A 23,695-nucleotide genomic window follows, 5' to 3' on the forward strand; every position below is an offset into this window, starting at 1 on the left:
CGCCTTCATGCCCTCATGCTCATGCTTCCCAACAAGAGAAGCAATGAGGAGCCCGTGCCCTGCAAGTAGAGAGCAACCCCGGTCACTGCAACTGGAGAAAAGCCCGCATGCAGCAGTGGAGATCCAGCACAGCCAAAACAATAAAGAAATACAATTTAAAACTAAACAGAAATCCCCTAAAATCCACTAAACAGTGGAACCGCAGAGACAGCACAGAGTAAGCCAGCAGGCCATATAGAGTAAGGTAAGCACACTCATTTATCTTTTCATTATTTAAGCCATCTCTCTCTCTCTGTTTCCCACCTAACTGTGATGAAAGATCTTAAAGCTTCTTGCTTTTTCTGTTTCTGTCCCAAGTGAGTTTGGAGACTTAACCTCCTTCTCTGGAAGAGTCACACTAGCAGAGACACAGCAGCCCACCTAAACACACGCCTGGATTCTCTCTGGCCTCATCAGAGGATACTTAGATCACTGCACATAGTTCTGGGTACCTTACTACTGGACGTCCATTGACCAACTGGAATTATCTCAGAGAATAACTTCAGAAATGATTTATGAGGAAGGATTAAAGGAGTTATTTATAGCTTGACCGAACAATGACTAAGAGAGCTGACTGTATAAGCATTCAAGGGATCGCAACACAGAAGGCGGGGAAGAATTGTAGAAGGATGGTTCCAGGAAAACAGCAGAATGAAAGGCGCAGAGCGACAAAGTGATACTAACGAAGAGAAGGCAATAACCGTGAACAAGTACAGCGATTTATAGACAGCAGCGTCGTCTCTCAACGTCTCCATGGATTTCTGTCACTTCTATTTTTTAAAAAATAAGATTTTGAAAATGTGAAAATATTCCCGGTAAGAACGGAGGAATGAAATAGGTCCTGTTTCTACCAGTCATTTTCCTCTTTTCTTTGTTAGATTAGATGGAAGAGAAGCAGAAGGAATGAAGGAATGATTATTAACAAAAGAGTGCTTTTAATCAGAGCATCCTTGACATTTTCAAACAAGAATGTTCAGTTCCGTCCCTCATGCAAGGATACAAACACAAAATCGCTAATGAAAAGATTAGTGTTTATTAGCTTGTTCCTTGGAATCAGCAGGTTCTCAGATCAAGATTCTATTATTTGGGGGGCATATTTCAGTATTTGAGAAGATGCGTGGATCTTTTCTTGTAAGATCGAAGTTAACAATTCATCCTGAGGAATAAATAAGTTTATAAAGACAGAAAACGATTTTAAGGAAGTTTTTAAAGACAAAGTTTCTCATATTTTACAAAATCATCTGGCTTGAACATATTTATCAAACTTATGTTTCTCATTTTTATGGAGATTTGTTTTTTGTTTGTAATCAATTTCTGTCTGAGTTCCAGAAATGCAAAGGGTACAAGCACCGAAAGAGGTGGCAGCTGACAAAATTGCTGTCTCTGACCTTCTGATGCAAGCTTAGTAACGAATCTGGAAAATAATGAACTGCAATTAATGAAATCTGCACTCAGATTCAAGTGTGTTTCTCAGACAGCACATAAAATAATTGAAAGAACTTCCTGCTCTCTAATTAGTTAGATTGAATTAATTTGGCATAATAGCTTTTTTCATGTGTCTAGAAGTTGGTGTTCAGATGAAGCTATTTATGTACTTCCAACTTCTGAATTCCAAATGGCATCTTTGGTTCATTTGGGGAATTAAGGAGTTAATGAAAGAAAAAGTGTAAGTATCAGTCGCTCATTCGTGTCAGCTCTTTGCTGCTCCATGGACTGTAGCCCACCAGGCTCCTCTGTCCATGGAATTCTCTAGGCAGGAATACTGGAGTGGGCTACCATTCCCTTTTTCAGGGGATCTTCCTGACCCAGGGAGTGAACCCAGGTCTCCCGCGTTGCAGGCAGATTCTTTACCATCTGAGTTAATGCTCACATTTAATTTCCACCATCAGAAACACAGGCACATTTCTGGCCTATCCTTGCTCTACTGTTAGCTCCTCTCCAGTGTCCTGGGCTTTGCTTAGGCCTACCCTGCTGACCACAAGGATTTCTGTCTCCAGTTTCAATACAGCTTCCAGTGTGGTAGGTGGACAGAGCCTTGAGTAGAGAAAGCAGTGCCCTACACATCTCTGACCCAGCTGGAGAGATGCTTAGGTAGTTCTTTCAGCTTTCATGTGAGTGATTGCTCCGTGTGCAAAATGGGGAGAAACAAACACAGCTACTGGTTCTTGCCTTGTGCACTAGATGCTGTTTTAGACTCTTCATTACTCAGGCTCCTCTGATGAAACAGGCTGTATAAATGCTTGGTGTGGTGTCTTTAGGGTTTATCATCTTTTTTTCTTAAGTTCTATTTCAGTTGGTTGAGGTGTAGGAATTTGTCTTGAAGGAAGCTGCTGTTTAAAAAAAAAAAATTATTTGACTGCTCCAGGCTTAAGTTGTGGCATGTGGATCTAGTTCCCTGACCAGGGATTGAACCCAGGCACCCTGCATTGGGAGCCTGGAGTCTTAACCACTGGACAACCAGGTTAGTACCAAGGGTTCATCATTGTAACTAACTAAAAATAAGAAAAAGGATCTAGACCTTGTTTTCTAGCCTTGAGTTTTAACTTAAGTATTCAGGTGGTTTTTTAAAGGTTCTTTCCCCCTGTAGTTTATATTTGGATATGTTATGCTATATTGCTTGTTCTTGTGTTAATAAAGGGAAGTTTGTACAGACCTTTTGGAATACAGACTTTTAAAAAAATTCAAGGAAAATTATTTCTGTTCAGTTTCTTTGTGGATGAATTCTTAGGCAATTCTTACTGCTTTACGAAATGAGACTCTTATCTCTGTTTTGTTTTCCAAGATCATAACATCTTACCATCTGTCTTTGCCCCAGAAATGTATGGATATTGACATACTTAGACACTAAGTTGCCTTCAGAGTCAGGGTTAGTAGCTAATCTGTAGAATAATGAAAAGAAGATAGTTTCTGAGGCAGGATAGGAGTTGATTTGAAGAGGCCTCATCTTCCACTTATTTTTCAGAAATAGGCCTTGTGTACTTTTGTATGAGTCTGTAGACCCAGGGTTGGCAGGCTTTTTTGGTTAAGAGCCAGATAGTTTTATTTTAGGCTCATTTTAGGCTTTGCTGGCAGAACTGGCAGAACTGGCTACAGATAAGGCTAAACAATGGGTCTGGTTTTGTTCCAATAAAACTTTATTTATAACCCTGAAATTTGAATTTCATATAATTTTTACATGTCACAAAGTATTCTTTTATTGATATTTTCATAATTTCAAAGTGTAATAACCATTCTTAGCTTGTAGGACATACCGAGCTGGGGACAGTCTAGATTTAGACTCTGTTTTTAAGTTTTTAGATTAACAGCCATTCTGTTGACTCAGCTGGTAAAGAATCCACCTGCAATGCGGGAGACCTGGGTTCAGTCCCTAGATTGGGAAGACCCCCTGGAGAAGGGAAAGGCTACCCACTCCAGTATTCTGGCTCCGAGAATTCCATGGACTGTATAGTCCACGGGGTCGCAAAGAGTTGGACACGACTGAGCGGCTTTCCCTTCACTATGTTTCATAAATTATCCTTCATTCTTCATGGATACTTGAAAACCTGAGTGGATAGAGTGACTTATTACACCTTATTTTTTAAGAAGAGAAATCTTTTTCCACATAAATACTCAAGTTTTACCAATTATCACATAGAAATTTAAAAAGTAAACTAGCTAAACCCTAATATGTAAGAAACTGTCTCTTTCCTGACAACTTCAGAAATGTCAGTGTTTAAAATTTTCCATATGTAGGATGTCAAGTATGTTGAGCTAACACACACATTGTTGTTCAGTCGCTAAGTCCTGCCCAACGCTTTGTGGCCCCATGGACTGCAGCACGCCAGGCTTCCTGCTGTTTAGCGTCTCCCGGAGTTTGCTCAAACTCATGTCCATTGGCTCAGTGATGCCATCCAACCATGAAGTCTGTTAGGACAGGCTCATTCACTTTTATCAACTGATAAATAATTTACTTGTTGACAGAAGTGTGCTTTTTTGTTTGGGTTTTTTTTTTTTTAAGATTCATTTATTTTTGCCTGTGCTGGGTCTTTGTTGCTGTGGGCTTTCCCTAGTGGTGGCGAGCCGGGGCCACTCTCTAGCTGCGGTGTGAAGCCTTCTCACGGTGCTGGCTCCTCTTGTTTGGAGCACAGGCGCGAGGGCATGCGGGCTTTGGTAGTGGCCGCACGTGGGCTCAGCAGTCGTGACGCACGGGCTTAGTTGTCCCGCAGCATGTGGCTCTCCCTGGGCCAGGGATCACACCCGTGTCCCCTGCATTGTCAGGCGGGTTCTTAACCCCTAGGCCATCAGGGCAGCCCTTTTAGTTGTTTTATGTAATTGAAATTAAATAGGAATATCAGGTATTAGACCCTGAGTGCCTGTTTCTGAAGAGGAGGACTGTGTGCATGTTTGATTTTGCACATATTGTATCCTCAACTCCTGACACAACCTTTAGAATATAGAGGGCTACCTGGAGGCTGGCAGGCAACAGTCCGTGGGGGTCACAGAGTCCAACGCGACTGAGCGACTCAGCACAGGCACCTGGTACTTGTTTTACTTCGATCTAGAGAAGTACCTTGGAAGACAGTGCATGAAATGCCAGGGTGCTTTAGACATGTACTGGGTGCGTACGGTGCCAGGGGTTGTATATACATCAGCTCAGCAGCAGTGCTGTCTGATGAAAATATGATCTGAGCCATGCGTGCAATTGAAAATGTCTAGTAGTCACACTAGAAAAAAGTAAAAAGAAACAGGTTGAATTAAATAATTTACGTAACCCAGTATATTCATAGTACCATCATTTCAACCTGTTATCAGTATAAAAAACAATCTGAGATATCCTCCTCTTTTTTTTCTTTCTGTAGAGTCTTCAAAATCAGGTGTGTAGTTTACATTTCTAGCACATCTCGATTCAGATAGTAAATTTTCCTTGGAAATACTTGATCTGCATTCAGAGTTCATAGAATTGAAAATAAATCCGCATGCCCAAGACATTATAAAAACATACTAAAAGGCACTTTAATTTTTAAATTTATATGTTATTAATTAAAATTAAGTAAAATAAAAAATCCACTTCCTCAGTCACACCAGCCGCATTTCAAGTGCTCAGAAGCCACCTGGATGTTGGCTGCCATGCTGGACGCACAGACTTAAAGGGTAATGTTAGGCGCTGACTTAGAGATGAGGATGAGTCTCAGGTATGTAACGCCTTGTCTAAGGTTACAGTGCCTAGTGAGGAGCAGAACTGAGACACAGTCAAGAAACAGAATTTAATGCACGATTGTGATCTGAAGAGATTTCACTGGATTTGATTAAAAACAGCAAGTGATAATATTTATAGAATCAATCTATAGAGTATTTGAAGGAGGAGCTAGTCATGCTGTGGAAAAACACTGGATAGAATCTATCTTCGGGTTTTTTGGCCCATTTCTTTCTAAAAACAATTATTTCTGGGCATTGACAACTTAAAGCAGGAAAGTGACATGGTCAAATTTGTGTCTCAGGAGGCTCCTCTCACTGCAGTTGGAAGGTGGATTTGGAAGCAGATAGAAGGAGGAATCTACTCAAGTGAATGTACAAACCTCATGAGGGATTGTAATATTGGTCAGAGAAGGGAAGTCACCATCCCATGCTGACACGTGGACGCTTGCCGCTGGCCGGAAGGAGCATGTGGCAAGTAGGATAACAGTGTCTCTGGCAAGGACCAGCTGGTGGCCACCCACCATCCTCCCTGGCTGACATTGCTCAGAGAACTCCTGTGGACTGGATTGCCACTTCCAGAGGTGCAACCCAGAGGCGATCAGGTTTACGCAAAGAACTGAGGGAGTGATTAGATCGAGAGTTACTCACTTAAACTGAGAACTCTGACTGCTGGGTGGAGACAAGGGCTGGTGTTGTCCGCGGCCAGCACGGTCTCAGCTGGATCCTCCTGGAAAGGCAGAGTGCAGATCATGAGGTTGATCGTGGACCCCTGGCAGAGGGGGTGGGGGTACTGGCTGTGTGAGCCGGGGTGGTCCTGAGAGGTGCCTCCCCCACCCCCACAGTGGCTGGAGCTGCCGGTCCCTGCACAGTTGCTGGGGGCACTGCCAGCTCTCCCTGTCACTGCAGGCTTAGCACCCTTCCTCTCTGATTAACATAATCTTTCAAAATCTGTTTATATTGATTAAGCTATTGCTGATTCTTGATCTTTAGGTAATTGTACATGTCTGATTTTGTCTAATGTTTGTTACTTTTACCAAAACATATTCAAAGATGAGGAGGTGTTCAGCTTGGTAGTGTTCTTTATGTTTTTCTTACTTTATCAGCCTGAAAATCAAAGGTTGGCTATTGAGTATTTATGGCAAGAATAAATCTTACATCTCTTGTTGTATTTTCCTAGGCTTGGATTAAAGTGATTGGTTAGAGTTAAAAAAAAAGATTTAGAGGATCATATTTATTTAGGAACCATTAGAACATGACTTTTAAAGAATTTATCAAATTTATGGTAAGGGGTGATTATTAGGAAAGGTTTGTTTTCAGACAAGAAAAAAAAGGTATCAGAAAATTCAGTGTTTTTGAACAAAGTGTTAATTAAGTTGCTTCAACAGACATCTTTTCTCCCCTCTACCTACTCCTGTGCTCAAAATTTGGAATTTGATAGGATTTTTCCAAATCCTAAGTGTACAATTCAGCCTTTATATCACTTAAGTCATTCATTCACTTACTGACTTGTTCAGTCAGCAGACATTAAGTTCTTTTATGGATGACATGAATGAGACATAATCCTTACCCTGCAGGGAGCTTGCAGTTGAGAATGATCCCCGTCAAGACGGATTGACAGATAATTAGGTTATATATATAAAAAGGTTATAGGTGGTGTGTTGAGGTTATAGGTGAAGGTGCAGGGGGGAGGGTGCATTTTATCTGCACTTTCAGGAAGGAGTAGATCATGCTCCAGCTAAGACTTAACAATGGCTAGGTCTTCACCAGGTGGGCGATGATTCCCTCCGGGAAGGGGCAGCGTGGGGAAGTCTCTGGATAAGAAGCATGCTCAGCCTCATGAGAGGTGACATGCTTTCATATCATGTCAAGGAGTTAAGACTTCATTCCAGGCAAATTAGCTCTTATGCCTAGTTAGGACATCCTGAGCTCTGGTTTCATTCAGGTGGCATATGAAAGTCAGAGTTTAAAAATGACGAGATAGGGTCTGAGAAGTGACTGTCACCTTGTCCCCACAACACTTCCACGCCACCCTGTGCCTCTCATGTGCTGGTCCACTAGACCTGAGCCACACTCAGGAAAGCGCCCTGGTGTAGCCATCCAGCCTTTAGCCGTTAGGTGAATGCCTCTGAGCCTCGCTTTCTGAAGTGTGAAATGTAGATAATTATACTTATATTCACACTCCTCATGGGACTTCTTAATATTTATAGCTGCAAAATACTTTGCAGTCATTTTTATTAATAGTTACCAGATGTGTCGTAAGGATTAATGAACTTATGATCTGAAATGTTTTGAGCTCTCAAAATAGGCCGCCGCCTGCATGGGGGTATGCAGAGGAGCATTAAAATGCAAACAATACCATTTGGAAATGGGAGCCCTTCTGTGTGAAGGACAGATCACACGCTGAAGAGTTCAGCACACTTTGTAGGTATTTTTGGTGCCCGTAGTAAGGTTGCTGAATTCACCGGAGGCTGTTGCCTGATACAGAAAGCTGGTGCGCCCTCCCACTTGGGCACGCGCGTGGGTGCGTGGCCCCAACGTGCTGCTCCGGCTGCAGCCAGCGCCCTGCTTGCCCTGTCTCCCGCTCTGCCCGGTGCCGCCTCTTACTCTCGCCCCTGGTTGTCTCCAGGTGTTTGTTTGCTGGCCGCCTTCACATCTCCGAGTCCCTCTTTCTGTCTCCTTTTCCTCTTATCATGCAAGTTCAGGCTCTTACATTTCTGGTGCTCTGCCGAACCGTTGACGCAGCTGCTTAATTGATTTCTCCAAATTTTGTCTCCTTCTTTAGGGATGATCTTTTGTAAGCCTAGTTCTTAGCACCGCTCATTCAGTTCCTTTGCTAGCTCTTCGTTGCCTGTGAAAATCCACCCTAAGCTTGCAGGGCCTTCTCCGCACGCCCTGACCTCCCTTCCCTCTGCCCAGCTCTGGTCACTCCAGATCCTTCCCTCTCTTGAAGACCTCCTGGAAGGTTGAGAAGCTTTTCCCTGGCAGGGAAGTGAGAGGAGGGAACCTTCAGACAGAAAGGGCAGCCTGCCTTTGTCACGGCACTCTTCATGGGTCGCCTGGCCTCCCCAAGGAGCCGTTGTGTCTTCAAGGTGTGTCTCCAGGTGAAGTCACCCCCATGGAGGTGTTCACTGTCTGGTCCCTGGATAACCCGTTCCTCCTCCACAGCTTCTCTGCTTGGAAACTTTCATTCCGATGCCTGTCGTCTTCCTTGATGTTCTCATTTTTTTGCATACGCATCCTTCCCCGAGACTGGATTGCTGCCTTGTTAAGAGGGATCCCATATCCTTCTGGTCTTTGTATTCCCACAGCACTGTTGGAACACTTTGTGCACCTGAGACCTGAGTCCTTCTTTTGTTTTAAGTATTTAAAATATTTTAGAGTTATTTACTTATTTTTGAGGAGGGAGGCTGTGCTGGATCTTCAGTGCTACATTCGGGCTTCCTCTCGTTCCGGTGACTGGGAGCTGCTCTCTGGCTGTGGAGCCCGGGCTTCTCACTGGCGCGTCTTCTCTTGTCGCAGAGCACAGGCTCGGCAGTGTGGTACACCAGCTCAGTTGCTCCGAGGCACGTGGAATCTTCCTGGGCCAGGGATTGAACGCATGTCCCCTGCATTAGCAGGTGGATTCTTAACCACTGGACCACTAGGGAAGTCCCTGAGTCCTTGTTGAGATGAAGGAGAGCCCCACTAAAGCAGAGCCCCAGTTGAGTTTGTCAGGAAAATTTGAAATACACAAAAGCAGAGTAAATACTGTGGTGGATCCCTATGCATTTGTCACCCAGCTTCCATGAAAACTAGTCTGCGGCCAATCCTGTGGTCCATGTGTCTGTGCCCCCAACCTCTTGAGCATGTCCTCTGCTGGAGAACACTCTACCGTGATGTTCTGTCATCCAGAGCGGCTATCTGGCAGCCATTCCTAGGAGGGGGCCACCATGAAGTGCCTAGTGTGTGAAGCGGAGAAGTAGGTGTGGCTGGAGTACCTGAGTTTACACTCAGGACCCACTCAGACCTGATGTGATCTTACTGTTGACATAGGTTCCAGCCATTTGGGGTCCATTCAAGGTCCATCCAGACCTTGAGGACACAGGTGTATCTAGGGGTTGGGCGGATGTCTCTACAGAGCAGATCTGTTGCCTGATCAAGAAGTTTAAGTGTTAGTTGCTCAGTCATGTCTGACTCTCTCCGACCCCACGGGCTGTATAGCCCGCCAGGCTGCTCTGTCCATGGACTTCTCCAGGCAAGAATACTGCAGTAGGTTGCCATGTCCTTCTCCAGGGGAATCTTCCTGACTCAGGGATCGAACCCAGGTCTCTTGCATTGTGGGCAGACTCGTTACTGTTTGAGCTACTCGGAAGAAGTGGTTGTGGCGGGGGGTGGGGGAGGGTTGTGGAAAGAAGTGGTTGTGGAGAATGAGGGACAGTGAGGGAAGCGTGGGGTCTTCAGCATAGAAGCCTGGAGCCACGGAACTGAGGCCTTGTCCCTTAGGAAGCCCTGTGGCCCCGCTGGACTCCAGTACTGCATCCCAGTCAAGCAGGTACTTTCCCAAGCATTTACTGGATTTTTAAAAAATAATTCTGAATCATAAAGAAAAGTATATTTTTCTGTTACCCCATTTAGGAGGACATAGAAAAGGTTTCATCCTGGGTGGCTGTAGCTCCATCTTGGTGGGATTTTTACGTTTTTGTGCTTTAAAGGAGAATGTTTCATCTCAATCTTGTCTGTTTTAAATAAGATATAACTGAAGAATGTAAGTATTTTGGGGTTCCAGCTTAACAGACTTTCTTTATGCCCTTACTGAGAGATAGGGTCTGAACACCTTTCCATTCGTGGGGGGCTTCGGACACAATGGGGAGGGTAAAAATGAAGGCACTAGCCCCTGCACTGAAGGGACCGTAAGACAGAGTGGAGGGTATGTGCTTGAAACGGAGAATCCCTGAAAGGAGGCTCGAGGCAGGCAAGATGTGTGACTGGAGCCGGGTGGGAGGCGTGGGGATCTTTCCTGGTCAGGGATTCGAGGGAGAGGCTGGGGGGTTCAGGCCTGGTTCTGTTCCACTCTCTTTCTCAAACCCATGTCTGACCCTGGCTCTCCCGGGCCTTCACCCCGAGGTGCCCCCCCGTGTCTGCAGGGTAGAGCACGTCTTCCCTTAGTTTATCCCCACATCTGCCCAGCTGTGTGGCTATATCTCCTGCCATGGCCCACTTCACTGTCTCTCGGCCTTTTTCTCAGATGCTGCTGCTGCTCCCGTACCCCTAGCAGAATTATTCGCTTCTAGCACCTTTCTCCCAGAGGCTGTCCCACAGCACAATGGGCTGTAGCAGTACCTTTGCTAAAACGCAGCTGTTTGGTGTATGAATGTAGGTCGACACCCTTCTCTGTGGGCTCTTTTGTTCCAGATGGAGTTTTCTCCCTTCAGTTAAGAGTCTGGGCTGCTAGAAGGGAAGCAAGACTTGGGGCGTCAGCCTTCATGCCTGCAGACTCTTGGGGAGTCATGACATCAGAGGAGGCCTGGCACCCAGACACACCTGGGACCTGGGAGGAACCGGATGCTCAGGGCTGGAGGAAGGGACTTGGAAAGGTTCCCAGACCAGGTAGACTAGATAGATCAAGGTACCGTGTGGCAACAAACCCCGACCCTCATCTTTGACTCCTCCTGTGAAATGGGATTGAGGGTAGGTGTTTGGCCCGGACGGAGCCCTCTTAGAGCCAAGCTCTCTGAGGTGACCTCCAGACCTGCACTTCAGAGCAGGCAGGCCCAGGAAGGGGCCCGACCTTGGTCGGGGAAATAAACGCAGAGCGTGGCAGGCCCCCAGGGTTCTCCAAGGTGGTTGCGTCTGCTCTGTGCCCACCTGCCATTGTGAACGCAGCAGCTGCTGACTCCTTCAGGGTTACCAGATCCTCCTCCCGACTTTTCTTTCTTCTGGGGCTAGTTTTTGTGTGTTTTTTAGCTCTGTTTTAAACAGCTGTTCCTTGACACATGTCTGTAAGGAACCGGCTCCACTCGTGTGATATCACTTGAGCGCATCAATTCAGGCTCTTATCCCGTCAGCCCTGCTCTGTTGTTGGCGCCTGTCATTTGCCCGCCTCATTCTTGCACTGTTTCTGCAGCCAGTCTGCCTTCCACCAGCAGGTTGGTCTTCTTCACGCCCTGCCCGCTCTGCCCAGGAGCTCTGGGGGTCCTCGCCATTGCCCAGGAGCTTGGCTCAGACCCCAGAGCCTCTGCTCGCATGCCTGTCCCTCTCTGCTCCAGCCACACTGGCGTCCGTCCTCATCCCCCGCGCTGCCTGTGACGGCTCCGCCCACGCTCCTCTGGACCGGGATCTCCCTGGCTGGGCAAGGCTGGGTTTGTGCTCCGCCCCCCCTGAAGCCTGTCCCGACCTTCCTGTCCGGTCACATCTCTGTCAGGCCCTGCATGCTCCCAGGCACAGATAATAAGTGACACTCACGCGCGCTCAGTCGTGTCCACCTCTGCGACCCCAGGGACTGTAGCCCGCCAGGCTCCTCTGTCCCTGGGATTTCCCAGGCAAGAATGTGGGAGTGGATTCCTATTTCCTTCACCAGGGGATTTTCCCAACCCAGGGCTCAAACCCACATCTCCTGCATTAATAGGGGGGTTCTTTACCACTGAGCCACCCAGAGAGCTCCATGTACAGATATAGCTCTTGGCTAACACGTGCCGTGTGCAAGAGAAGACAGCACCTCCAACTCCTTACTGTCTTTAGCCCGTGTCCGGTGTCGCTGGGGCTGGGCCACTGACTCTGCTCCTGGCTTTGTATATTTCCAGCACAGCATCCCTGCCCAGCCCCTGGCAGCCCTGCCAGGCAGTGACTTGTCAGATTCCCTACAAGCTGTAGAAGTTCCCTCTGGGTGGGTTCTCCTGACAGCTCTCCCGTCCGTTCAGAGGAAGGCTTCTCTGGTTCTGTCTGCCCTGCTCCCCCGAGCCCCAAGCCCACTCGCTCTCTTGTTTCCTCAGCCCGTGCCCCGAATCATGGTGCAGTCGGCCCTTCCGGACGTCGGGTCGCCCAGGATGGCCGAGGTGAGTTGGTCGGGCCGGGTGGTGCCTTCTCTGTGGCTGTCCCACATACGGTGGGTGGCCCCAGTGCTGTAACTGTGGAGTCCACACCCGTGGCTTTTAATTTTAGCATTCCCGTCTCGATAATGAACTATAATGTAGGTCACTGTCTTCTCCCTCTCTGTTTTGCTTGTTATACTTTTCTATTTTCAACTTGTTAATCATATGATTGCTAAACTCTTAGGTGCTTGACTGCTAATGTAGTCTGCTGTTTTAATAGCCCACTGCTAGGCAGAGGCGATTTCTATAAACAGAACCATCTCCTTATCCCAAGTGTTGGCTTAATTCTCAGTTTTACATTTTATTCTGATTCATGATATCAGCGTGAAAAGACTGACGCTAAGCTGGGGGAGAAAATCATCTCTTATGATCTCCCACAGATGAACAGCACTTCTCATCTTATGAATAGCAAATCTATTTTCTCCCACTGTGCCGTTCATCCTCTGAGGAGATGCTGTGTCTTCCATAGGAAGTTTTTTATTTATTAAAACAGGAGCTGCTGCTGCTGCTGCTAAGTCACTTCAGTCGTGTCCAACTCTGTGTGACCCCATAGACGGCAGCCCACCAGGCTCCCCTGTCCCTGGGATTCTCCAGGGAAGAACACTAGAGTGGGTTGCCATTTCCTTCTCCAATGCATGAAAGTGAAAGTTAAGTCGTTCAGTCGTGTCCGATTCTTAGCGACCCCATGGACCAAAGCCTACCAGACTCCTCCGTCCATGGGATTTTCCAGGCAAGAGGACTGGAGTGGGTTGCCATTGCCTTCTCTGAAAACAGGAGCAAAAGAGGCCAAATAATTTGAAAGATAATTCAGATGTCCAAGAGTTCACTCCTTTCTGTACGGCCCATTTCAGTCTTAGGTGTTCACGAGTTTAACCAAAAGTAGAGCTGCCCCCGCCCAAGCCCCCATGAGTCGGGTTAATGATTATTTCTCAAGGCAGAACTGGGGCTCCTAGGCCAGTGGGGCAAAGGGAGACCCTTACACGAGGGTGCTTCCCTGAGGGTTTGCTTAGATCCAGGCTTTCCGGCAGCCTTAGAAATGTCTGTGCTAAACTATGACCCAGAGAGGTAGGGAGATTCCCACTCACATAGCAACTCCAATTGAGTGGGAACCCACAGTGCCAAAGCGGAAGGGTCAGCGCTGCGCTTGGCTCAGCGGGAAAGAACCAAGAACCGGGGTAATCAGAGCTCACCTTCCAGCCCCCCGCCCCCGCCATCTCCTCTTTCCTGTCGCTGTGCATCTGACCTCTGATCCCCGGCTTTTCCCTTACTGGAGGCTTTGGGTGAATAGCCTCTCTGGGCCTCATCGTAAAGTAAGTCCTTTCTGGCCCACATGAGAGGACACAGTGAAAGCTGATGGAGTAGAAGCTGATGGGGCTCTGAGGCACTGTCCTTGGGCCGTCCACTCCCCAGGACTAAGTAAGTCTTTTCCTTCAGCAGATCCTGCAACTGGGGGACGGCCTTATCCCCAGGGAGCAGGGAACTGTGGACTATGTCAGAACCATGGTTACTGTTCAGATTTCAGAGTCTCCTAAATTTTGCTGTGTATTCTTCCCTGCCTGGTCAGTGAGACTAAAAATAGAATGGAAAAGGATAAATAAAACATGTACAAGTTGCGAAAGAAAAATGATTGAAGGATTGCCTCGTCTTTTAGAGTATTTATGCTGGTGGCAGTTATTGATCTACTGGATTTAGTAAATTTTGCAGCCCAGAGATCCATCACAAAAATGGGTTGTTAATCTCAAGAGGTGCCGTTAATTTCGTACCCTGAGAGTGTGCCTTGTGGGGGAAGGAAGGCCTCCAGAGACAGGAATATAAATGACAATTCACGTGAAAATGCATGATTTATCAAACTGCTGAGTTAAGCCAAGTAACTGTAAGAGACTTATAGATCTCAGCTGTTTCCCAGTTCAAATAAATCCTGTATTTCAAATGGAAAATGGCCATTCCTGTAAGATAAATAATCTTTCCGTAAATATTGAGAACATATTTCTTTTTCTGAGGAGCACCCTTCTCGCCCCACAGCCCGCTTCCCACTCTGTCTCCCATTCCCTGTCATGGTGCATCAGGAACAGAAAGATAATCTGCCGCCTTCTCCGGTGGCTGCAGTTACCACGGCAGGAACACCCGAGAGCGCAGCGAGGCCTGTGGAGCTCTGCTGGAGTCAGCCCCAGGGCTGAGAGGCGGGGAGCCCAGCGCAGCTCTGGCCTCACTCAGCCCTGCTTGCTGGGCTGGCTGCTCCTCGGCCCACGAGTCTCCAGGATCGGTGACCCTGACGCGGGCCGTGAGACCAGCCTCGAGCAGCGTCTTGAAAGACAGCCTCTCAGGGGAAGGGTACAGCCTGCAGGCAGCCTCTGTCCCTCCTCTTGCCCTGCCTCCTGGCCCCGCAGGCCTCGGGGTTGTTGCTTCCTGACGAGCTGTGCTCTGGCACGTCCGGATCCCTTGCGGAGGCCACCATTTCAGTTCTGCAGGAGCAGCGTGCTCTGCTGGCCTCCATCTATCCTCTCAGCGTCCCCAGGAAGTTGGTGCCGGTCGGGGGGTCCGTTGCCAAGAGTGCGGAGCTCCGGGCCTGAGTGCAGGAGGTGTAAGAGGGAGTCGGGCGTTCACATGCGCCGTGCTTTATGTGAAGGCTCTCCTGCCCGTCTTGTACCACACTGCCCAGCTGCCGCCCCACGTCATCGTTCCCACCACCAGGCAGGGGTGTCCCACAGTTAACTCTGCCCCGACCCTGTCTACCTGGTGACAGCATCCGATCCCTGCAGCTTGAGGGCTCCGCCCCACAAGACTGCCCCCACTTCAGAACCAGGTCCTGCGGGCTCCAGACCAGAGGATCCCCTGACCCCTCCCTCAGGTTCAGTGAATTTGCTGGAGCGAACCCAAGAGAAGTGTTTTACTTACTAGACTATCAGTTTACTAGACAGGGATGCAACATAGGAGCAGCCAGTTGGGAGAGACCTGCAGGGGAGGGCAAGGCGCTGCCGTGCGCTCTTGGCACGGAGCTCTGCCCCCTTCGCCATGTGTTCTCCTGCCCAGAAGCTCTCCAGACCCTTTCCTTGTGGGGGTTTTGTGGAGGTCACTACATAGGCATGGTTGATTAAAGCGTTGGCCACTGGTGAGTGAGTCAGCCTCCAGCCCCTTCCCAGAGGTCAGGGATGGGATGGAAACGTACACCCTTCTAGTCATGTGATTGGTCCCCTTGGCAACCAGCCTCTCCCTTGGGGGTTTTCCAACATAAACTTAGATGTGGTCGTAAGGGGCTTGTTATGAGTATCAGGAAACCTTCATAGCATTTGGGAAACCCCAGGGGTTTTAGGAGTTCTGTACCAAAAAACAAGACTTTTAAGACCAAATGTGTAATTCTTAACTAGAAACCATACTGTCATAGGCAGCTCTAGGAGCTGTGCTTTATGGAAGGGGGCGGCAATGAGGGGCACTCGGGGCTGCCTTGCTCAGCCCGGGTCAGGGCAGGGAGGGGCAGCAGTGGCTTGCAGCCTGTTGGCGTCTGTTATCCGTGCTCAGAGGTCGCACGGAGAGCTGATGTGGGAACCTTCCGCCCTGCTGGAAGGCCACTCGAATCCCACCATCAGAGCTGTCTGTCTCCACCGACAGCAGAATTGGCCTTGAGGCTTTCAGGAGGAATGCCTAACTTTGAACTCTCCCCTTTCCAGGCTCAGCGGGAGAACGGGGGGCTGCGCGTGGCCCCCAGCATGCCTGTGGCCCCACCAGCCACCCCTGTGCCCAAGACCTGTGATGGGCCCCTGAGAGTGACACCCACCTCCCCGGCCCCCGAGGGTGGGGATGGGCCCCCCAGCCCCCTGAGCGAAGCATCCAGCGGCTACTTCTCACACAGCGTCTCCACCGCCACCCTGTCGGACGCCTGTGGCCCAGGTCTGGATGCCATGGCCTCGACCCCTCCGGGCCCCGGCCTGGCCGCCCTCGAGCCCTCGGCCGCCTCGGTGGAGGGAAAGACACCAGGCAGCGGTGCAGCCCTGGCTCCAGCCGGGGCGTCTGCAGAGAAGCAGAACCAGGCAGCAGGCCTGCCACCACCCAGCCAGGCGAGCGGGAGCTACCCTGCCGCCCCCCAGAAGCCAGAGGACACCCAGCCCCAGGGGAGACCAGTTGCCGGCCCAGAACCCAACGTCTCCAGGCCACCGCCGCCCTCAGACCCCCGGTTCCAGCCGCCCGCTCCCGCCTCTCCGTTCAGGATCCAGAAGGTGCGGACCTCGGAGCTGAAGTCGTTCACGCGCATGCTTGGCGGGGACCCCGGCGGCCCCTCGGGGACAGCGGAGGGCCCACCGGCCTCAGGGGACCTGGGGCATGGCGGCGCTGGGGTTCAGGCCCTGGGAAAGCTGGAAGTCTCCTCGGATTCTGAAGAAGCCAGTGAGGTCCCAGAGTGGCTCAAGGAAGGAGAATATGTGACGGTGGGCACCAACAAGACGGGCATCGTGAGATACGTGGGACCCACCGACTTTGAGGAGGGCACCTGGGTTGGAGTGGAGCTGGACTTACCTTCAGGTGAGTGATGCTAGTTTGGGACGGGTGCCTGCCCCCATGCCCGCTGCAGTCTAGCTGAAAAGTGTGGGCGCTGCCTAGCACCTGTGTATGCCCTTGGGCACATCTTTGACCTCTCTGAGCCCCGCAGTTACCACTTTTCAAAATCAGGAATTTTCTCTAGATAAGGCTCTCCTAAGTGTTTTAAGAGTCAGATTCTCTCTCTTTTTATAACCTGCAGAGATTTGTCAGAAACTTAAGACATTCATTGAAAGCTACTAAATATTAATTCGATAATGAATTTAAATCCTGGAGTTTAGTTTTTAGTCCCAGAAACAGGTGCATCTGAACTGTCATAGCAGCTCTGTGTGCTGTGCTAGCTCAGGTTGCGAAGTCTGACACCCGTGTGGAGGCTCAGGTGCCTCAGGTGTTCCCCAGACACCCCCAGGCTCCTGGGCCCCCAGCAGGAGGACGGAAGGAGAGGTGAGTCTCCTGTATAGAACGGCTCACCTCCAAGCCAAGACATCATCGTTTGCAGAAAAACTGAGGGCAGGGCTTAAAGAATTACTTTCCTGTGTTTTTGAAAAATTGAGATACAGTTGATTTACAGTATTAGTTTCCAGTGTACAAACTGGTGATACAAAATTTTTATAGATTATACTCCATTTAAAGTTATTACAAAACACTGGCTGTATTCCAGGTGCCATAAGATGTATGCTTGTAGCCTATTTTATACACAGTAGCTTTTGCCTCTTAATCCCAGACGTCTGTCTTGCCCCTCCCGCTTCCCTTTCTCCAGCTGGTAACCATCCGTTTGTTCTCTGCACCTGCGAGTCTGCTTCTGTTTTGTCCGAGTCTGCTTCTGTTTTGTTATAGTCCTTTGTTTTATTTTTTCAGTTCCACACTTAAGAGATATTTGTCTTTCTCTATCTGACTTATTTCACTTAGCATAATGCCCTCTAGGTCTAGCTACATTGTATATAGCAAATGAACTGCAGGCTTTTTTTTGTTTTTTGGAAATAGTTTTATTGTGATGCAGTTCACATAACAAAAAAATCCAGAAGTTTAAAGGGTACAGTTCAGCAGTTCGTACTTTATTTCCAGAGTTGTGCAACCTGATTTTACAATGGGTTTTCAGTTCAGTTCAGTCGCTCAGTCGTGTCCGACTCTCTGCGACCCCATGAATCGCAGCTCTCCAGGCCTCCCTGTCCATCACCAACTCCCGGAGTTCACTCAGACTCACGTCCATCGAGTCCGTGATGCCATCCAGCCATCTCATCCTCTGTCGTCCCCTTCTCCACCTGCCCCCAATCCCTCCCAGCATCAGACTCTTTTCCAGTGAGTCAACTCTTCGCATGAGGTGGCCAAAGTACTGGAGTTCCAGCTTCAGCATCATTCCTTCCAAAGAAATCCCAGGGCTGATCTCTTTTAGGATGGACTGGTTGGATCTCCTTGCAGTCCAAGGGACTCTCAAGAGTCTTCTCCAACACCACAGTTCAAAAGCATCAATTCTTCAGCACTCAGCCTTCTTCACAGTCCGACTCGCACATCCATACATGACCCCAGGAAAATCCATAGCCTTGACTAGATGGACCTACAATGGATTTATCCCCCCCTCAAAAGAAGCCGTATGTCGATTAGCAAGACACTCCCCTCCCCAAGCCCCAGGTAAACCATGAATCTATACTGTTTGTCAAGATTGATATGAAAGGTCCTAATCTGGACTTCGATATTCATGGAGTCACAGAGGCCCCAGCTCCTGTGGCTGGCTCATTTCACTTCTCGAGCGCCCCAGGCTCAGCTGGTTGCGGCCTGCCAGCACTTGTTCCTTTTATGGCCCATGCAACCCCATTGTAAGGATGCCCCGTGGTGTTCATCCACTTGTCAGTTGATAGACATTTGGGTTGCTTCCACTTTTTGGCCATTGCTAGTGAGGCAGCGGGGAGTACTCATCCAAGTTTTGTGTGGACGTACTTTCTCTTGAGGAGACACGGGGGGCTCTCTGCATCCGACACACTGAGCTCTGCCGGCCTGATTGCCTTTCTCTTGCCAGTGTGTCCCAGGGCAGGGCAGCTGTTCCCTGAGTGGAAGCTTGGTGGACATGTAGGGATCAGGGACCGAGTCCTCATCCCCTGCCCTGGGCTGTGCTTCACCTAAAGCATTTTCTGTTTGCTTGTATGAAGGAAACATCTCCGTACCTTGGCACACCAGGGTGGCAGCTCACTAGCCGCTACTGTCTAGATTCTCAGCTGGGTCCTACTGTCTGCGCCCCCGGGGACCGTAGCCTGGCTCTTCTGTCTGTGAGAGTCTCCAGGCAAGAATACTGGAGTGGGTTGCCATTCCTCCTCCAGGGGATCTTCCTGACCCAGGGGTCAAACCTGAGTCTCCTGCATGGCAGGTGGATTCTTTACCACTGAGCCACCTGGGAAGCACATCTCTCTAGCTTCAGTTTGGTAATTTGCCAGTTTCCATCCAATAGATTTAGAAAAAATAATCATTCTACTTCATAACCTCCTTGCTTGGTTTGCATTTTGACTGTCCAGATTGAAAATGGTCAGTGCCGAGGGGGAAGAGGGGGCTCTGCTTTGGCACGTGGGCATCAGAAGTGGCCAGGCCTTGACTGTGTCTGAGGCCACTGGGATCTGTCTGCAGTGACCACTGGTGCTGCCTGGAAGGCACTGCCCAGGCCCCACGCCTTCCATGGGGCGCAGCTCCTCGGGCGCACAGGGGTCCCTTGGGTCTGGGAACCACCTCCACATCTTCCTCTCTTTCTGCAGGTAAGAATGACGGCTCCATCGGCGGGAAGCAGTACTTCAAGTGCAACCCCGGCTACGGGTTGCTGGTGAGGCCGGGCCGCGTGCACAGGGCAGCAGGCATGGGACGGAGGCGCAGCGCCGGGCTCCGTCTGCAGGGTGCTCCCGAGCCCCGCAGGAGTGGCCTGCTCTCTGGCTCTGCCACCAACCTGGCCTCGCTGACGGCAGCGCTGGCCAAGACTGAGGGCACGGCGCTGCGGGCCGAGCGCGGCCATGGGAACCCCGAGAACCGCAAGTCCTGGGCCAGCTGAGCAGCGGGGCAGTTGCCTCCCATCCTTCCGGGGTGATGGGCAGAGGGCACCGGGCCCCTCCAAGCCTTTGTGGGGACAGTCCTGGGGGCCCCTCCAGCCGCTCTCCCTGGAGACAGGCCAGGAATGCTTTTTGCACGGTGACGTGGGGCAGGTGACCTCCCATCCCTTCCACCCCGCCCCGTTTCGCCCTCTCCCCAGGGGGTGAGGGCGCATCTCAGCTGGACCTCAGGTGGAAGGTTTCAGGAGCCCCGGGTGAGGTCCCCGCGGTCTCCCTGGGCCTGGGGCTGCCCGCTCACGGCTGCTGTTGCTCTTTGTTCTGTTTTGGTGACCCCGTTAACCTCTTAATTTAAAACATAATTGTTAACTAGTGCCTTTTCACTTCCATGGAGGTGGCCCTCAGCGCCTCAAGTCCTGGCTTGCACCCCAGTTACCCCCAACACCCCCAAGTGCCAGCTCCTCTAAGTGCCTGGGCCCCAGGCCTGCCCTTTCTTTCCCTCTTTCTTTCCATGGGGTTTCTTAGAGGTGTCTTTGTGGGTGTTTCAGCGTCTTTGTACCTGGAAAGTTTTCTCTCTTTGCCATTTATTCCCTTCACAGAGTTCCTGGAATATATTTATTTATATTTATTTTTTCAAAATCTAAAATTGTTCGCGAGCCACAATCGTCCGCTCAGCACTGGTGCCCAGGGCCCACCTTGCACATCACTGGCTTCCGTGACCGCTGCGGAACGGCCAGCCTGCTGCCTCGGATGGGGGTTCCTGGAGGGGCCAGAGGACACTCAGCTCCTCCCTGTGTCTTAAACACAGATGCACAAGTGGCCTTACTCTCAGCTGACAGCAAAAACGGGAGGAGGTGGTGGTTGTGCTTCTGTGTTCAGAGGTGTCACGGCCTTCCTTGGTGCAGTTCGGGGTCTGGGAGGGTCCTTAGACCAGTTGAGCTTCATGGCAGTTCTGTGCCCTGATGCCCGCTCAGCCCAGGGCTGCAGCCTGGCGGGGTTCACCCCTGGGACCTCTAGGAGCCATGGGCCAGACAGCCCTGGCCCTGAGCCCTTTTTCCATCAGTGCTTCTCGAATTACCAAGGTGGTGGTCAGTGGCCTGGTGATGAACATTTGGCTGCCTCCCTGCCTGTCATCGCGGGAGCCACTGGGCCTGTGCTGTGAGCAAGATTTAGGGACACCGTGTAGTCGGGGGTGGAAGCTCGGAGCTGGAGTTTGCACACAGCATTCTAGGCTGCCTCTTCAGTTCTCATGTTTAGACTCTTAAAAATGATAGCCAGAAAGCTTGAAAAAAAAGAACAACAAAACTCGGTTCTCTAGCAACATGAAGCCCCTCACTTGAAGGCGTCTCACGTGCTCCTGCTGTGCTTCTGGGACCACGGGACAGGATGGAGCCATGTGCAGGCTCTGCCAGCTCTGGGCTCGCCCGCCCAGAACAAGATCTCATCACCCTAAGCTGCCCTGGCCCGATTTAGAATGGGGGACAGGCCCGGGAGTCTAAGATTGCACCTCTTCGTCTCAACAAATACTCCGAGCTTGGGAACTGGAAGGGTTCTCACAGTGAACAGGCTGAAACCAAGGAGAGTTACTGGTTTTTCCGGTGTATGGGAGCCCCAGCCTCTGATTCCCTGTCCCGGTTCTTTCTGTGTCCCCGAGAAGCGGCTCCCAGCCCACCTAGACCTCCGCGCGCACAGGGCCCAGCAGCCGGGCGCGGAGTCTGCAGGTTTTAGTGACCTGGCCCGGTGTGCCCTTGCTCCCATCTGCTGCCCCAGCGGATAGCTGGCCGGGGGCTCCGGGGAGGGGTGGGGGGCTCCCCCATGACAGGTGCCCTGACCCGGGCAGAAGGCATCTTCCTCATTCCTCGGGTGCAGCTTCCAGGCTGGTGGTTTGCCCTCCGCCACAGGAAGCCTGTCTCCTTCCTTCGGGGCCAAGGCTGCCGGAGCCCCAGGTCTGCAGGGGGCCGGGGGTCCCACCCCCGGCACTCCCTTCTATCCTCCACTGGTCTGCTGGGGGAACCCCTGCCAGGCAAGGCGTGTGCCTGAACTAAGTGCTCTTAATTCTGTGTCAGCTTTTCTATGCAACCTCCTTCCCAGCATAGACATTCTCCTTCAGATCTGTTTCCAGTGTGAGATCCTCCTCCGTGGACACCCTCCTGTCCCTGGGAGGGCGGCCCTTGCTCCCAGAGTCTCCGTGAGCTGCCCAGGGGCAGAAAGTCGTGCACCCCACACTTGCAGAGACAATGTGGGGAACCAGAAAGTGGTCGGGGTGTTTGTGATCCTCATGGACGGAGCCCAGTACTTGCTGGGGCCCATCTGCTCCGCGACGGGTGTCCCAGCCTCACAGAACCAGCCTGGGGTGGTCAGCTGGGGGATGAGGGGCTGCACTCATTTTGTTGCTGGTTGAGCTAAAGTGGGTGAAACGACAGCAGGGCCTGCCCTGAGCAGGTTTTTGGCTGGAGCTTGCGGAGGCTGAGAGGAGCCTTGGGTGATGTGGGTCAGTTCCTTCCAGCCCTGTTGTCCCTGGAGGCCTCACCCCCCTTTCTCCCGGGGCCTGCCTTTCAAACATCCCCAGTTCCCTCTGCCTGAGCATCTCCCACCAGCCCTGCCCTGCACTCACTGGGGCTTGGTGTCCCTACCCAGTGAGGCAGCATTTCCTTAGAGCCCTTGGCCTCGTGCCGTTGGGTCCGGGGGCCAGTGGCCAGGGCCCCTGTGTGCAGAGGTGGGCCTCCCTCCCGCGAGGAGAACTCTGTTGCTGCTCTCAAGTCTGTAGCCCCCGGCTCGCCTGGGGTTTTCTCAGAATGAAGCGAGCTTGGGCCCATGCTTGTGCTAGGAAGGCCACGTCACTGGTCCTCCTGGTGAGCTGTCCCCGTGGCCAGGTCAACACGCAGGCCGCCCCAGGCACCCTCATCCGTCAGCGCTGCTGGCAGGGCAGTGGCCTGAGGTTTTGGGGGGTAGGGTGTGGCTGGAGAGTGTTTGGGCAGGAGGGAGGGGCTCCCCCTTCCCTCTGTCTTCTGTCCTCGACTTGCTGACAGACCTCAGTTTAAATGTCAGCCAGTCAGGCTCTGGGATTTAGTAAGACAGCAGGAGTGGTGGGGGCTGTGTGGCGCGGGGACCCCAGGCTGCCTGAGGACAGGTCAAGGCTGGGCGGGGGCTGCCTGCTTTGCAGACCCCAGGGGACCGTGGGGGGAGGCAGTGGGGGTGGCTGACCGAGATGCCCAGAGGGAGCAGGAGGGTGAGAAAGCCCAGCTGCGGGGCTGAGCCAGGTTGGTGAGGCTGGCAGGAAGGGCCCTGTGTGCTTAGTGAGCTGTGAATGGCCCCTGAGGAGTCTGAAAGGCTTAGGAGCACTGCTGCCCCTTCCTTCCTCTCCCTCCTCTTGGATTAAGCTCCCTTGTCTGTGAAACCATTGGGAGGTTTTCTGGGCTAAGATGAGCCGCCCTTGATAGAGGCCTGCCTGCTCTCACATCTCCTAGCTCCCAGGGTCACCGCTCCATCTGTCTGTCTGTCACTCCTCACCTCCAGGACAGGTTGTGCAGCCTGAGACCCCAACCCCCTTGTCCCTGTGTGCACCGTTCTTGGAGGAACCCTTTGTGCCTTCTGCGTGCTGCTCATTAATCGTGTTGGGGGCGTTTTGGAGCCTCTGTTTGTGTGGAGTTCTGTAAATATGATGGGTTCACACAAGGAAGTGATTTTGATTGGGGGAGTGTTGATTTCCTACACGTGAAATGGGAGTTAAGAAAAATCCAAAGACTCTGTAATGTAAAGAGTTAATGATTTGTATTGTATAGTGAACTAAACATCTGTAATTTTGTACCTTATATGCCTTCCCACCATATGACCAACAGCCTGTAATAAAACCAGATGATCTCCTGC

The 23,695-nt window shown here is 50.9% G+C and overlaps 1 protein-coding gene across 2 annotated transcripts in view; it reads left to right on the forward strand.

The window, feature by feature from the left end:
* The window catches only part of KIF13B (kinesin family member 13B), a 211,078-nt gene extending 187,383 nt beyond the window's left edge, over positions 1-23,695 (forward strand). The window contains exons 38-40 of one of the 2 annotated variants that reach the window (XM_040235363.1): positions 12,183-12,245; positions 15,947-16,793; positions 19,547-23,695. In XM_040235363.1, the coding sequence (XP_040091297.1) occupies positions 12,183-12,245; positions 15,947-16,793; positions 19,547-19,833 (1,197 nt within the window). In that variant the 3' untranslated portion in view covers positions 19,834-23,695. Of the gene's footprint in view, positions 1-5,516; positions 6,388-12,182; positions 12,246-15,946; positions 16,794-19,546 lie in introns of those variants that run through there. The other variant, XM_040235394.1, reaches the window with a different exon arrangement.

This window comes from Oryx dammah, unplaced genomic scaffold (assembly GCF_014754425.2).
Source record: "Oryx dammah isolate SB20612 unplaced genomic scaffold, SCBI_Odam_1.1 HiC_scaffold_1, whole genome shotgun sequence".
NCBI classification, from domain to species: Eukaryota; Metazoa; Chordata; class Mammalia; order Artiodactyla; family Bovidae; genus Oryx; species Oryx dammah.